Consider the following 14,633-nt stretch of genomic DNA (forward strand, 5'->3'; position numbering starts at 1 on the left):
ACCACACTCAGCTTTGGTAACCGAGGGTGCAGACGTGCGTTAAGTGCTTGAGACTAAGTACAGTGTAGCTTTAGGTGAAAGCACTCATGTTGTCCTGTTTGTGGCAGCCATCTATCGTCGGATGGCCATCTCCCCTGATTTATTTCCTGACACCCCCTCGCCCAGAGTAAAAGTTACCAAGCGCCTTGGGTTGAAAGAACTGTGGCTAACAGCAGCCCCTCCAAGACAGAGCAATAGCACTCAGTAAAGGGCAGAGCTCACATTGGAGAGAGAAAGAATTAGAGTCACACAGCATTTAAAAGGCTGCTTAAGTTTATTAGTTTCAATTGAACAAGTAAACAAAGTATTACCCAAGGCTGTATGAAAAGAATACAGTCAAATTAATGAAACAGTAAAAAGGTGGTGTAAATTTGTGTTTTTTTAAAAACCCTACATCTAAAATACTTAATACAGCCTGTCTACTCTACGGGGAAGGGGAGTGGAAAATGGGCTCTGACTCCTAGCGTTTGGATCAGAAGCAGCAGCCAGGCGGGCAGCAGGAAGATGTGCCAGCCTGTTCACGCAGACGGCCCAGCGCTCTGTTTGCTGGGCTCACTGGCGTGGCGCTTCCTCATTACTTCCTGAGCCAGGCCACAAGTGATCATGCCGTTGGCCACCTGGAAAGTTCCTGAACTGAAAGACAAGAGACACGGGTGAGGGAAAACGAGAGATGCAAACCATCTTTGACACAGCTGCCTTGGATACAAGGCTGGTGAACTGCAGCTCCCTGCTCTCATTAGAGCTCCTCATATGTTCCCACTGCAGTGATTCCAGAACAGACTTCTAGTGAAAGTCCAGAGAGACGGTAGAAGCACCCAAACTCAGCCATCACTGCTCCAGACTGGGCAGCACTTCCTGGCTACAGTGAGCAACATCTGCAACAAAAAGCTGTGCTAGCCAACAGTGTCTTATTGGTAGCAACAGCTCCATTGTTTACTGGCTAAGTCAGCTGGAGCTATTCTCCTGCCCCCCCCCCCCCACTTGCTGCATCCACAGGGCTGCATGCAATCATGTGTGCACACAAACTAGTTAATCCACATCTGCACCTTCAGTTTCTACCACTGCTGCCTGTGCAAGCTGGGCCTGGAATCACCACCCCTAGCATTTAATCTCTGGCTCTTTTCCTGCACTTCTTGGGTCTGACCACTAAGCTTTGAGGACACTTTCCTTGAGGGCCACTACATTTGGTCCTTTTATTGTACCAATTTTCAATCGCTACAAAGGAAAAATAAATCCTTTCCTCCTCTGGAACTTATAGTAGAATGCAGCAGAGAGAAGGACTTTCTGTTCGTGACATGAAGAGTTGTTGTAGCTGGGTCAGTCCCAAGATATTAGTGAAATTAACTCCTCTCTCACCAACAGAAGTTGGTCCGTAACCCACCCTGTCATTCGGTTCATGATGGCTTTTGCACAAAAAACCATTTATTTCAAACAAGCCATTAGCTTCCCCTACTCCATCCAGTTAAACAGATGTTCCATCTTCCACAACAACATCTGAAGAGACAGGACCAGATCCTCAAAGGTATTTAGGTGCTTAACTCCCATGGGAGTTTAGGCAGCTGAGGAGGATATGGGCCTCAGAGTTTTAGGTCTAATATCGCCTCATAATAATGAGTGACAGTGCTACTATTCCCTGGCTACAGTGATTCCTTTTGCCTCCATTAGCCCTTTGCTGCTGGGTGGATTATTAAGATTCAAAGCACTTCAGGAGAGACCATCTGGAAAGTACTCTAGATATGCGGTGCAGAATACAACTAAGCAGAATTATAAGTAGTAACAGTTTGCATTCCTATATAATCCTCCCTTGTTCTTGCCATGCCAATATTCCAAGACACCCTTCAAGCTTCTTACTTTATCTCCATTACCATATTCTGAATGAGCTAAAACAAAGGTCCACTTACTTCTCTGGGGATTCCGACACAGTTGTCATAATGGGATGGGTTGGCTTTCCAAAGAAGAAGCTAGCCCACCAGTGACCAGGGTCAGACTTGGGAAGACCTGAAAAGCAAATACTTATGAAGTATGACCGCTGGGTACTTGCAGCTTGATTAGGAGATATAGCAGAAATAGGTACTTCCCTGATTACCACGGTGGTCTTGCTACACATGCAAGCAAGAGGGCAAATTAAGAAACTGGCACTCTGCAGTGGTGCCTCATGAAGAAGGAGTAGAAGCCAGCTACAACAACTTCAGTCCTCCTCTGTGAGGTTTCTCTCTATAGGGATTTTTCCACCATTATAAATGGTTCTGTATAACCCATGGATAATGTACTTAGTTAGCACTGAGAATGTTTTTGAAGCTACACTGATCCTCTGAAGAGCCGTGGAGAAGGTAGTTTGTCTTGTATTAAAAATTAAGGAGATGGTACAAGAGCATTTTGACCACAAGAGTTCCCCTCCACAGGAGGCTGGGCCAGAGAGCCCAGGCTGTAGGAGAGGTGCTTACCCGGATGGTGAGGAATAACCTCCCCAGAGTATTCAGCACTTCCACAGGAGCTGTTACTGGAAGTGGAACCCAGACGCCCTGTGAACGAGATGGCATCTCATCAGACCAACATTCCCCTCTGCCAATATTAGATCTATTGCTGTAATGAACATCACTGCAGTTAGTACGTGGTTTGCCATTAAAGATAAAGTATTCACCACGTTACTGCTTCTTAGGTTCCGGTGCCAGTTTCCATACCAGCTAATGTCCTGTTCTGAGTATCAGCGGGTATGTGTCAGCCTTTTAATGGCATCCACCCTACACAGCAAGCATTAGAGCATGTTTGAAGGACGTGTTAGCCTTCCATCACACATTTGGAGATATTTTTAAGTGCTCTTTTACAAGATTTCCTGGCACAGTGTTTTAATAGATTCTTTCACACCCGAAGGACAAAGAATAACCTCAAACAGCTTTCTTGGCAAACTAGGTAATTACAAGCAGCAGCAGGTTAATGCCACAGGTTGGAACACGGGTGGTGCTACACGGACATAACACCTTACAAAACTGTTTGGAAAAAGTCTTTATGGAACATCTCACTCAGCAAGTGGATACAAGTAGCTAACCCACACCCCATATCTTGCAAGACAAGAGTATAATCTTTACGTAGGAGTCTAGGTCATGGAGAGAGGGGAAAGGTTTTGGTTTCATGCACATTGGGAGTCTCCCCTTCTACTGTGGGTGTGACAGAGGCCTGGTCTATGCCTAAAATTTACGTTGACCCAACTAAGTTGCTCAGAGCTGTGAAAAATGTTGCCACCTAATTCCCAGCATAGACACAGTTAGGTCAATGGATGGATTCATCCATCACCCGAGCTACTGCCTCCTGGAGAGGGATTACCTACATGAAATGGTTTTTTCCGTCAGTTAATGCAGAAGCATCTCTCCTACAGCGCTACAGCTGATGTGCCACTGTAGCATAGACATTCCTGCATGGAGGGACTTGCCTGACATGTGGCAGCTATAGAGATTTACCCTTTGGCCAAAAGGATCTTGCTGGAGAGCAAGAACGATCCAAATTTAGACGGTGCTTTATGAGACAAGGTCCCACAATATCAATTTCCCCCCCTCCATCCTGCAGTGGCCGGGCCACTCCGTGAGTTGGGGCCAGGGGAGGAGCAGCCCTCCCCCGGTCGGTCCCCAGGCAGGTTCCCTAAGTGCCTGTGTGGTGCTAAATAGGCTGCTGCATGGCCAGTGTGGCTTACAGGGAAACTTAGAGGCTTGGGAATGGGTGATGGGGATGGCTCACTTGATAACCTGTTCTGTTCATTCCCTTTGGGGCACCTGGAATTGGCCACCGTCAGAGGACAGGATACTGGGCTAGACTGACCTTTGGTCTGACCCACTGTGATCATTCTTATGTTCTTAATCCTCAGCTGATGTTATTTGGTAAAGCTTTATGGACAGTGGAGCTATGTTAGCTCAGACCACCTGAGGATCTGGCCCTGTACTTAGGCTCATGTATTTTTCTATTTACTTTGCCTTCTGCAGAAGTATTTGTTCTACACAGCATTTAGCTAGTCACCTCCCACCCTATGCTCTCAGGAGCTTTAAGGTAACTCTAGAAGCAGCCACTTTGAAGAAGAGGAAAACAGCCGTTACCCCCACCACCCCAATTGAGAAATCATTGTTCCTTTGTTTGTATGGTAGCTCATATGGTTGAATACAGAGAATGCTGGCACAATTAAGCGAGTATGGATCATTATCTCCCTGTGAGTACTAAATAAGACTCACCCCCATTCTTGGTTCTTTGTCTCCTTTTTCAACTAAAAATACTGCAATGTCAGGCATTTGTTTCACATGAACAAAAAGTGGTCTTTGTTTAAACAGAGCCTAGCGCCTGTATGGATCATGTTTATTTCAGAAATGCCATGACATTGCCATCAGCAGATACTTCAAGTTAATCCACACTTTGGGTCCTAGGAGTTCTGTAGGTGATTCTTTGAAAGGAACAATCAGAGAGAAACAGTACATTGGCTATGCATTGAGAAAGGATGCAAAAGCCAATGGTTTTGGCATAGGCACACAGTAAGCAAGAATAGGAGATTATCTAAAGCACACATCTTTCAAACTGGCATTTCCAAAGGCATGTAAGGGAGTTGGGTGCTCATCCCTCACTGAATGTCAATGAGATTTGAGCACCCCAACTCCCTTAGATGCCTTTGGAAATGCAAGTTTAATAGGAGCCTATAAATACCCTGTGTTTGGAAAGCAAATTTGACTGTTTTTGAGTAGTTCTACATGGGCATTACAAACTTCTACCAAGATAAGGGGAGAGTTCAGTGACTTTTCTTAACAAGACCCATTCCTCAGAAAAAGGTTTGAGCTAGATATAGATATATTCCCCACCCACATAAGCAGCTGCTGTGCTGTTTGTGAGCACCTCCATTTTGCACCAATTAAAGGACAATGTAGCAGTTCTTACTTCTGTAGTAGTCATGGGTTGCCACAAGTGAGCCGCTTGATGGGATTGCTGCCATGTTACTTGATCTTAGTTCTTGTACAGATATCAACCCTGCAAGACAAAGGAGGGAGCCTTCAGAATATGGGGAGTGTCCATGACCACATACCACCACACATGCCAAACCCACCAAAATAAATAAAATGCAGAAATTGGGCTTGGTTTTTGGCTTAATTGGCTTGTGAGTTGCTTGTTGGCTAGTTTTTGGCTTAGCTTGTTGCTGGGGAAAATCGGCTGCCTTGGCAGGAAGAGAGAGAGAGTCAGAACTGCACAGTGGCCCACCAGTCCCAGACTGCATGCCGGGGGGAAATCTAGTCATAGTGTTGGAGTTCTTTAGGATGGGCTTGGTTTGGCCTTGTTTTGAAATGGGATTAGCTTGATTTTTGGCTTATTGTGAAAGTCGGCAACTGTGCATACCACAGAGAGCAACTAAATGTAGTACAAGACTCAAAGTATCTTCTATTACCATCCTCATGAAGCCTAAACCATGGGATAACCCAACATTCAAGCTGGGGGGAAGCATGCTACACGAGACATCGTTCAGGGTGTTCCTTGATTACTGAACTAGATTCAGGATCTCAACTTTCACTTAAAGTAACAATTCCTAATGTGCATGATGGATTTGAGTAAGTTTATCCTTACAACATTTCTGACAGTGTGCTAGTTAAAATTCAGTGTTGATGTTCTACCTCTTGGGTCTTCAGATTGTATTAAGGGTAATTGTTTCCCTCTATATGCAATAGATACCTACAGCCCATACCACTACCATGGACTAATATTTTAATAGTTAAAAGGATTGTGTTAAACAGAAGCTAATCAGTAAGTCACAGGAGGAACCATCATGAGCACAACTTTTCCATTCAAAATGAGACCATCCTCGCTAGTACATATTACCATTACTGTGAATGTGTGTTGGAACTAGGGATGCGCACACACACACACACACACCCAAACATGTTAACCACATCCCCAAAGTCATCACCCCTTATTATGAAGAGCTAACAAAGTATGTGTGAATGACACAAGAGGAAGGTTGATAAAAACAATAGTGTCATGATCTGTTTTGCTTTCATCCCTATGCTTTGTATATTAGCAGCAGAAATGCTTGTGCACTCATTCAGCTAGACACCATGTGACTCTCAGCAAATCACAATTAGACACCACTGCTCTAACAGTGGACATTTGCAGATTGCAGAGATGTTTGATCAGCCCATTGTTTAACCAAAAACCCCAACATCCAACTTCTCTAACATGTGAGGAAACTGCTGTACACAAGATGTCCTCTAACAGAAAGAGGCTACGCTCATGGATAAATTACTTGTAGATAGTTCTCAGCCTTACAAATTAGTGGCTAGGACTTTCCAATAATCACTTTAAAAAAATGCTACAGTACTTTTAATGTTGGAACCACCTGTGAAAGCAAGCTACAGACACCTTCAGAGCAGTCACCGCCCGGACAAATTTCATACACCATACAGGTATCTGTTCTGTAGGTCTGCCTCATCAGCCAAGTAGATGTGTTTACAAACACTTACAGAAACAGATGCAGGAAAAATGGCTCACTTGAAATCACTCCCATCCTTCCAGATCAGTACACACCATGCAATGCTTACGGAGGATGGAGGATACAGAGATAAAGCATTGGAACTGGACTCATGGGATCTTGGTTCAGTTCCTAGTTCTACCACAGACTTCCTGGGTAACCTCGGGTGAGTCGATGTGCCTCAGTTCCTCAGCTGTAAAATGGGGATGGTATTTCCTTTATCCCACCCTTTGCCCCATTTACTTACATTGCAAGCTCTCTGAGGCAGGGACATGAGGGAGGGTGCTACTTTAATATTAAACAATAAGAATTGTATGGTGCTTGGTTTCCACTGCTCTTCCTCATCCGACACACACAGCCAGGCTATCGTAAGCAGAAATAATGAAGGAAACAAACATGTCCATTTACTTCAACCACTCAGTTCTCTGCACTACCTTCCAAGCATACAGCTAAGGAACAGTTTACTCCCTCCCGTCAACAGAACAGTCAGCTACTTATGAGCAGCACCTCGTAATCCAGCCCATTATTCACCATTAGCTGTGAAAAACAGGGTATGAAATATTAAGTATTAATGTAGCTGGACTACAGGTGCATACTCTGGACACAATGTCAGCCCTGCTGCCATCTGACATGTTTGCTGACCTGCGAATGAAGTACAGCTGGCTGGGGAAAAGGTTTTTTGGTCAAAGCTCGAGCTAGCTCTACCAACAAAATTCAATTCTAGATTTAGTGGTAAAAAGTTACAGCCCAAAGCAGGCCATAGCCCTCAAAGCATTGGGTAGTTATCAAAACATCCTGTATGTGCTGATGAGTGGTATGTAGAAAAGACAAAGCTGCCAGCTAACATTAGCTAGGGTGTGGCAGCCTTTCCTTCCTGACCTGCACTTTGGAAGCGACACATCTGGCAAACCAGGCCACTGCGGCAGTGCCACTTGTAAGCCACAGCCCACTGGCTTAATGGAGTGCTTCTGCACAGGCACATTACATCTCTTCTTCACACACTAATCTAACGTCGGTCTGTTTTCCAGGCAAAATTCACTAAGTTTTTCCAATCTGGCTGCCTAAGGAACTGCTGCTTCCCATTTGTCATCATGGCTGCTAAGATGCAATCCCGAGACACTGGAGAACTGGAGGCAAAATGTTCCCAGAAGGTCCCTCACTGTGGAATCCCTCACTGTTCAGGCAAGCTAGAGGCAGAGTTTGTTAAGTTTTCAGAGCAGAGTACAAGACTCGCCTTCCTCTGGCCAATACACCGTCTGTTCACTTTTCTGTTTAATAAATTATTTGTTTGCATGCGACAAGCCTGTAGCCACAGCACCTAACTATAGCATGATTGCTGAAGATCGTGTTCACTGATTCTCCTATTATAAAGCCAACTTCATGCTAGTCTTAGCACAGATAATAATTTGTTACCATGAAACCTTTACAAAATAATTAGTTAAGGAAACCAATTCAGCGAAGTACAGTTGATCCAAGAAGCTTCTCCAGACACATTAACATACAGGGATTTAAATCTGAATCCAGTAACACTGCCTGTGGGAAACATCCCAGAAGGTAGATCACACCTATGCTGCTACTTATCAGACAGATGCTCTGTCAGACACAGGGAAAAAGATGCGTTTAGGACAGTGATACTCAGACCTCAGTGGTTCAGGAGCCAAATTAGTGACCAAACATTAGCTAAAAGAGCCATAGTAGTGTCAATTCATTGTTTCATTTACTATAATACTATATATTCATATTTAATTAGTAGGACAGGGAAAATATTTAGTTTTTATATGTATTATTCTCACAGCAAAATGACCAAGTATTAATTTATCCACTACAAACAGTAAACATAGTAAAGCATCCAAATTTAATTAACCAATCACACTGTGTTTTAATATCATGTGCTGCAAAAAGACACAGAAGACATGTTAAAGATCTGCTCAGAGCTCCAGAGCCTCAGTCTGAGCATCGCTGGTTTACCATATGCCCAGGCCCAGCCATCCCTGGCTGCTGCAGATTACTGGGGAAGCACAGTGTGAATAGCTATCTAGTGTTAAGGTGAGCACGTAGAACACAAGACTAGGGGGACAGGTTATGATCTAGTAAGTCAGACTTGCCTAGTAACAGCTCTTGGACAAACTCAATCCCTTTCACGGCAATAGAGCTACAGGAGCAGGGAGCCTTGGGAGAAATTCCTCATCCTAATAACCAGCACCACTGACAAGGTCAACAAAACTATTCCCAGCCAAGGAGAGTGTCTACAATTCATCACCTTTCAATGGAAGGAAGGATGATTAAGGGGCAGGGCTTTAATTTGAAGTTTGGCTACCAAAGGAAGAAAAAACTGACACAGTAGCTGTATATTACATAAAACTGGTCATGCTACATCTTGCTACTAAATGCGTATCTTGGGTATTTCCATGTCCCTCACCTTACTATGGTATCTAAACACTTCATGGTCTTCAGTGTGTTTACCCTCATAACACCTCTGTGAAACAGGAAGCGTCATCCCCCAAGTACAGATGGGAAACTGAAGCACAGATTAAGTGACTTGCCCAGGGTCACATAGAAAATCAGAGGCAGAACAGGTAGGTTAGCCTGGGACCTGGGAGACCCATGTTCATGCTCTCTCAGCATCTGAAGATGCTGAAAGGGGATGAGAAGAGAGCTCATTTATGTAGCAAAGGACTCACCTGATTACTATGGATGTAAGGGCAAATGGCTTTTCACATTCTTCAGCATGTGAAGAGATATATGCCAATCTCAATTTTGAAAAACAAACACCAAGGCCTTGGCTACACTGGCGCTTTACAGCGCTGCAACTTTCTTGCTCAGGGGTGTGAAAAAACACACCCGAGCGCAGCAAGTTACAGTGCTGCAAAGCGCCAGTGTAAATAGTGCCCCAGCTAATCCCCACAGGGAGGTGGAGTACGTGCAGCGCTGGGAGAGCTCTCTCCTGGCGCTGCGACCTCACTCGCACTTCAAAGTGCTGCCGTGCGAGCACTTCCACGGCAGCACTTTGGAGTTTCGAGTGTAGCCAAGCCCCAAACGTACAGACATGACCAGTATGAAAGAACCAACCGGAACCTCAACTGCCACTGAAGGCTGCAGCCTCAAATTTGAAGTTAAAGTTTTTTATTTCCTATTCTGCTTTTAGAAGACTCCATTAAAAACAAATCATATCCCACTTTCAGCCAGATGCATGTCACTCCATGTCCCATGTTTTAAGCTACACATTATTATACAATGAAGGCCCAGGGTCATCAAGTCAAGAGTTTATTGAGAGAGAGGGAGAGAAAACGATTTTGGTTTGTCCTTGTCTGCTAAATTCTTATCATAGTGTAAAGCCACTCACCCCTCTGATGAGCAGAGTAACACACGGACAGATTTCTTTCATGTGCAGGCATTTCTGTGTCAGTGGCATGAGTGCTTAGAACTTGCCCTTAATCTCTAGTCTTTGAAAAGCCAGTCTCTATTTGCAGTCATTCCACTTAAACCAGTACTTCCCAAACTGTGGTACATCAGCTTGATATTTTCTATCAACTCATTTCACAATAATATTTTAAGAAGATGGTACATGAACCAACAAAGTTCAAATGAATCTCCATTACCAGCTTATAAAACAATACACCTTTGTAAAGTTATCAGTGTTCAGGCATGTTGCTGCATGAAAGAGGTTCTGCTGACGGATGTGATTAATTTTCTCTGGTGTATCCAGTGCACTTTTCCTTAAGTTATCAGACTATGGATAGTAAGCGCCTTAGACTGCACTTTCAGTCCGTGAGCAAGAATGACTGAAATTCCTCTGAAATCGTTTGATGGAAAAGGTAGCAGCTGCATATTAACCGGCAAATAAACCTCTACTACACATTTGTGGGCCTAAGAGATGTGCTTGTTTTGCAACAGATGTGGTCTCCTTACAGATTTTAGCACTCAAAGAAATCAAAAGCAGATGAATGTACATGGTCGATCCAGTAGAAAATCCTGCTAGTCAAAAATGACCAAGGTGATGTAGCCATAAGCAGGGTGTGTTGGCAGAGGCAGTTGGCACATCTAATAAAACCTTCACAAACTGCCTAGAAGAACCGAGTTTAAATGAAATCTGGTTCATACCAGTTTGATCAGAATCCTCACACACAGGACATTTCCCTTCCTCCAGAGCATGTTTGATGAGGAAACACAATTAATGCAGAAGAAATAGAACAGCGACAGATTCACACTGCTTGCACACTTCTTAGCTGGATGAAAAAAAATAGACTGCACTTCTACACTGGGGGATGGCTTTAACATTTTTAGAAAACTGTGTGGGTTGTGGGGGGAAAGGAGTCAGTGACTAGGAGCATGTAAACTGAAGGGAAATCATGAAAACATATTTGATTTACAGGGGGGAGGAAGTGGCCATTTCTCCTGTCTCTGAGAGAACTCTTTACTTGCCTGCAGCTGGGGGTGGGGAACTCTGCCAGAACACACAAGCTGAAAAAACCAGCCTGAACTGGCTCGCAGCAGCAGCCTACAGAGAGCCCCATCCCATCCCCCTAGCCCAGCTTCTAGTTCTGTACTTCGCTACAAGCATGAGCCAACTCGCTCAGCACCTCTCAAGGAATTGTGGGGGAAGCGGAGAGGCATGTCAAGGATTTAGGGGGTAGATCTGGGGGTGTCCGGATGTTCAGTCTCATATCCTACCATAACAAAAGCCAGGCCCAGAAAGCAATGCCCCCCCTCAGCTCTACGATCAGCACTGGGGAGCTGCGGTAACACCACCGCAGCCAAGCTGTGTCTAGACGCTGCACGGCGACGGGTTTGGGTTAAAAGATCCCCTAAGACGCGTGCGAAGGGGAAAAAAACAAACAAGACAAAGACAGAGCAGCGGAGCCTACACATGGGGGGAGCGTCCTCTCCGGAAAGGAAACAGTTGCCAACATCCCGAACGAACTCAGCGCAGTTCTCCCCGGGCGCCCGCAGCTCTGACCGAGTGGTGCCAGCCCAGGTGGGCCACGGAACGTCGGGACACGGGCCACGGAACGTCGGGACACGGGCCACGGAACGTCGGGACACGGGCCACGGAACGTCGGGACACGGGCCACGGAACGTCGGGACACGGGCCACGGAACGTCGGGACACGGGCCCCTACCCACGCCCCGATAACAAGTAACCCCCCCATCCCTGTCACTTACGATGCAATTGACAAAGCTACCGCCAGCCCGTTTCACTCCTGTTTCGGGGAGACACGGGGAACCCCTATTTTTCCTTCCGCTTCAAATCTTCACCCACATCCCCTCTTTGCCCCGTACCTAAAGGGGTCGGGGGGGGGGGGGTTAGCTGGAAAGGCCCTGTCAAGTCTGGGACAGTTTCACCGACGCAGAGCGAGGAGGGGGGGAAAAGCCCCCCAAATGAGAGGAAAAACACTCGAAAGAGCCTTTAAAGGCGAGATCTGGGGCCAGCCCATCCTCCTCGGTCTCCCCACACCCGCAAGGCTTGGCAGCGTGTCTGGGAGAAAACCCAGCCATCAGCCCTTCCCCACAGCGACACAATACACTCGGTTTAACAAAGCTGCGGTCGCACAGCTCACTTGATCTACGGACACCCGCCACCCCTCTTGGCATCCCCAGCTCACCCCACCACCAGTTGCTCAAAGTTTCCCTTCGCGCAGCTACTCTCGGAATCCCCAGCCCGCCTGGGTTTGGGGGGAGTGTTGTGGGGGGGGAGGCGTGTTACCTTGTTTCTTTTCAGCGCTGCTGCCAGCAGCACCCTCACGGCTTGAGATCACAGGTGGCGAGGCTCAGGGGAGTAAACGCTAGGCCACAGAGCCCATTTGCAAAGGAGATACTGGGAGTGCACTCCACGTCCACGAACACAGCCGAGGTCTAAGGGGGTTCAGAGGCAGCGCCGCCGCAGCATGGCTTTATATAGGCCGGAGCCCACGGCTCGTCACAGCTCGTGTGCACGCCCCCAGTGGGCGGGGAGACGGGAGGGAGGAGGGTTCTTGTCCGCGCTGGGGTCGGAACGTGTCAGCCCCACGGGTGATTGCACAGACTCTCTGTGGTGGTGTCTGGCGCCTTTTGTCTTGCTAATCCCGAGTTCACACATTCAGTAAGCAGGAAAAGGGAGTGAAATGATTCGGAGGGGGTCACTTTGCAGATCAAAACCTGCCTCCCGTTGGGAAGAAAACAGGCAACATTTTGCAAACAGCCCTGCCCCTGCCCCTTGAGGGCAATAATACTAATGATTAAATTAATAGGGCAAAATCACCCTTGATGCAACTCTGCTTAAGTGAAGGGTGTTGCACCCAGGGATAAATCTGGTTTATTAATGTAATTAGAAGTGTAGTTTTTTGTTTTGTTCTGGCATTTACACTCATCCGTGTAAATAAATTAATACAAAATGTAAGGATTAGAAAGGGGAAATTGAGGTCCTTGCGATGAGCTCAGGGGTTCACCTGCCCAGAGCTCCCTGCAGGATTGGGAGGATATGCCTCAATCCTACAAATGCTTCTGTCAGTGTAGTCTCTTATATGACCCCTTATCACCATAGTATCTGAGGACCTCAGGATCATTAATGGATTTATTCCCACAACATCTCTTTGAGGTAGGAGGCTATCATCTGTTGTGCAGATGTGGAACTGAATGACAGGCTGAGGTTACACAGGAAGGCTATGGCTGATGGCTACCCAAGAAATGAATAGGGCTGCTAGTCTAGCTCCCTATCCACCAGGCCACACTTATGTGTACTTAACGCCACTGCATAACTTTACTCAGCTGACTAGTTCCATAGCTGTAAGTGGGACTACTCACATAGTTAAGTTATTAACGTTCTTCAGTTTTTGGAGGTTCGAGTCCATATACAGTACAACATAAATGCAATTCCATACTATGACATAAATCAACACAGCAAAGCAATTGCTTACTTCAAGTCTCTGATCCTGCAGCCCTCACAGAATATTCCCATTCGGTGGGAGTTTGGGTTATGGAAAGACAGCAAGATATGAACGCCCATCAACTGTTTCTTACAAAAGTGAAGGAAGCATCTGGGATGAGGTGTACATTTCTTTTTCACTTTAGTATTGTTGAGCCAAGGGTGCAGAACTGCTTGAAGCACAGTACATAATGTTCCTGGGCAAAAGGAAAACAAAGCACCTTTCTCTGGCAATTTAAACTCCCTTTTAAACAAAGATTCAGTCCATCACAATAACAACATCTGGGTAAATTCAACAAACCAGCACTCCTGTTAAAGGCCCAGATTTTGCACTCCTATCTTCACGCGCTTACCTGTGTGGATCTAATTGCAATATCAGTAACAAGGGAAGCAAACTTTCAGTTTGTCATCTCTCCGTATGCAGCAAACGAATTATTTTGAAATGACACTTTCTAAGGGACATATCCTGTAATTGATTTTTAAGCAAAACTCCCCACTGAAATCAGTGGGGAATTCTGCCTAGACGTCAATGACAACACATGAATTTGGGTCTTTTTCATATTTTCAGTGCAAGGTCTGGCAGAATCAGCAAGATATTAGGATTAGGCAAATTACTTCACCCCCTTCCTGTCACTCAGTTTACCCATCTATTCAATGGGGATAATAAAACTGACCTACCTTCCAGGGATGTTATGAAGGATTAGTTAATTACTATAATGGACTCTGAATATAGAAATGCTAAACAAATGACTGTTTAAATAATACTTTGGTAGCTTTAGATGCAAATCTATGTTTAAACAGTGATATTCTGCATCACAGATGTTCATGGGTTTGTTATGGTAGGGTTCCTCATAAGCATTTGACTGGTATTAATTATATAGCTTCGAAACATTTTTTAAAAAACACCAGGACCCTTTAAATGAATGTGTAACGCACACGCCTTCTGGGTGTGGTCTCCCACAGAGAGACAGGGAAAGATAAAATGAGTCTGCTGGACAGCTTTAGCTAACAGCCCATTGGCTTTTGGCTCATGCAGTAAGCTCCAGAGGTCCCAGGTTCGATCCTGCCCACTGACGACAGGGGTCTGTCGGCGTTACACATGCACAGCATTAATTGGTGTGTAGCAAGATAATTATATGGCTCATGAAGTAACCAGAATTAGCAAATATATAAAAGAATAAAATATATACATAAAATAAAATATATACAT

The 14,633-nt window shown here is 45.4% G+C and overlaps 1 protein-coding gene across 1 annotated transcript; it reads right to left on the reverse strand.

The window, feature by feature from the left end:
- Positions 1-294: 294 nt before the first annotated feature.
- On the reverse strand, positions 295-12,404 carry PPDPF (pancreatic progenitor cell differentiation and proliferation factor). Its single transcript, XM_030533385.1, has 5 exons — positions 12,227-12,404; positions 4,945-5,034; positions 2,484-2,561; positions 1,941-2,037; positions 295-672 (listed from the first exon to the last, which is right to left on the reverse strand). The coding sequence occupies exons 2-5, from the start codon at positions 4,997-4,999 to the stop codon at positions 558-560; spliced, it is 345 nt and encodes a 114-aa protein (XP_030389245.1). The 5' UTR covers positions 5,000-5,034; positions 12,227-12,404; the 3' UTR covers positions 295-557.
- Between the last annotated feature and the right edge of the window lie 2,229 nt (positions 12,405-14,633).

Source organism: Gopherus evgoodei, chromosome 14, assembly GCF_007399415.2.
Source record: "Gopherus evgoodei ecotype Sinaloan lineage chromosome 14, rGopEvg1_v1.p, whole genome shotgun sequence".
Taxonomy (NCBI): Eukaryota; Metazoa; Chordata; order Testudines; family Testudinidae; genus Gopherus; species Gopherus evgoodei.

What these genes read in the sequence shown, in the direction of transcription:
- PPDPF (XM_030533385.1), bottom strand. Translation starts at nt 4,999, where the DNA reads ATGGCAGCAATCCCATCAAGCGGCTCACTTGTGGCAACCCATGACTAC. An exon ending in AACCCATGACTACTACAGAA is followed by an intron (nt 2,562 to 4,944) that starts GTAAGAACTGCT and finishes TCTCGTTCACAG; the next exon opens with GGCGTCTGGGTTCCACTTCC. An exon ending in GTGTCGGAATCCCCAGAGAA is followed by an intron (nt 673 to 1,940) that starts GTAAGTGGACCT and finishes CTTGTCTTTCAG; the next exon opens with TTCAGGAACTTTCCAGGTGG.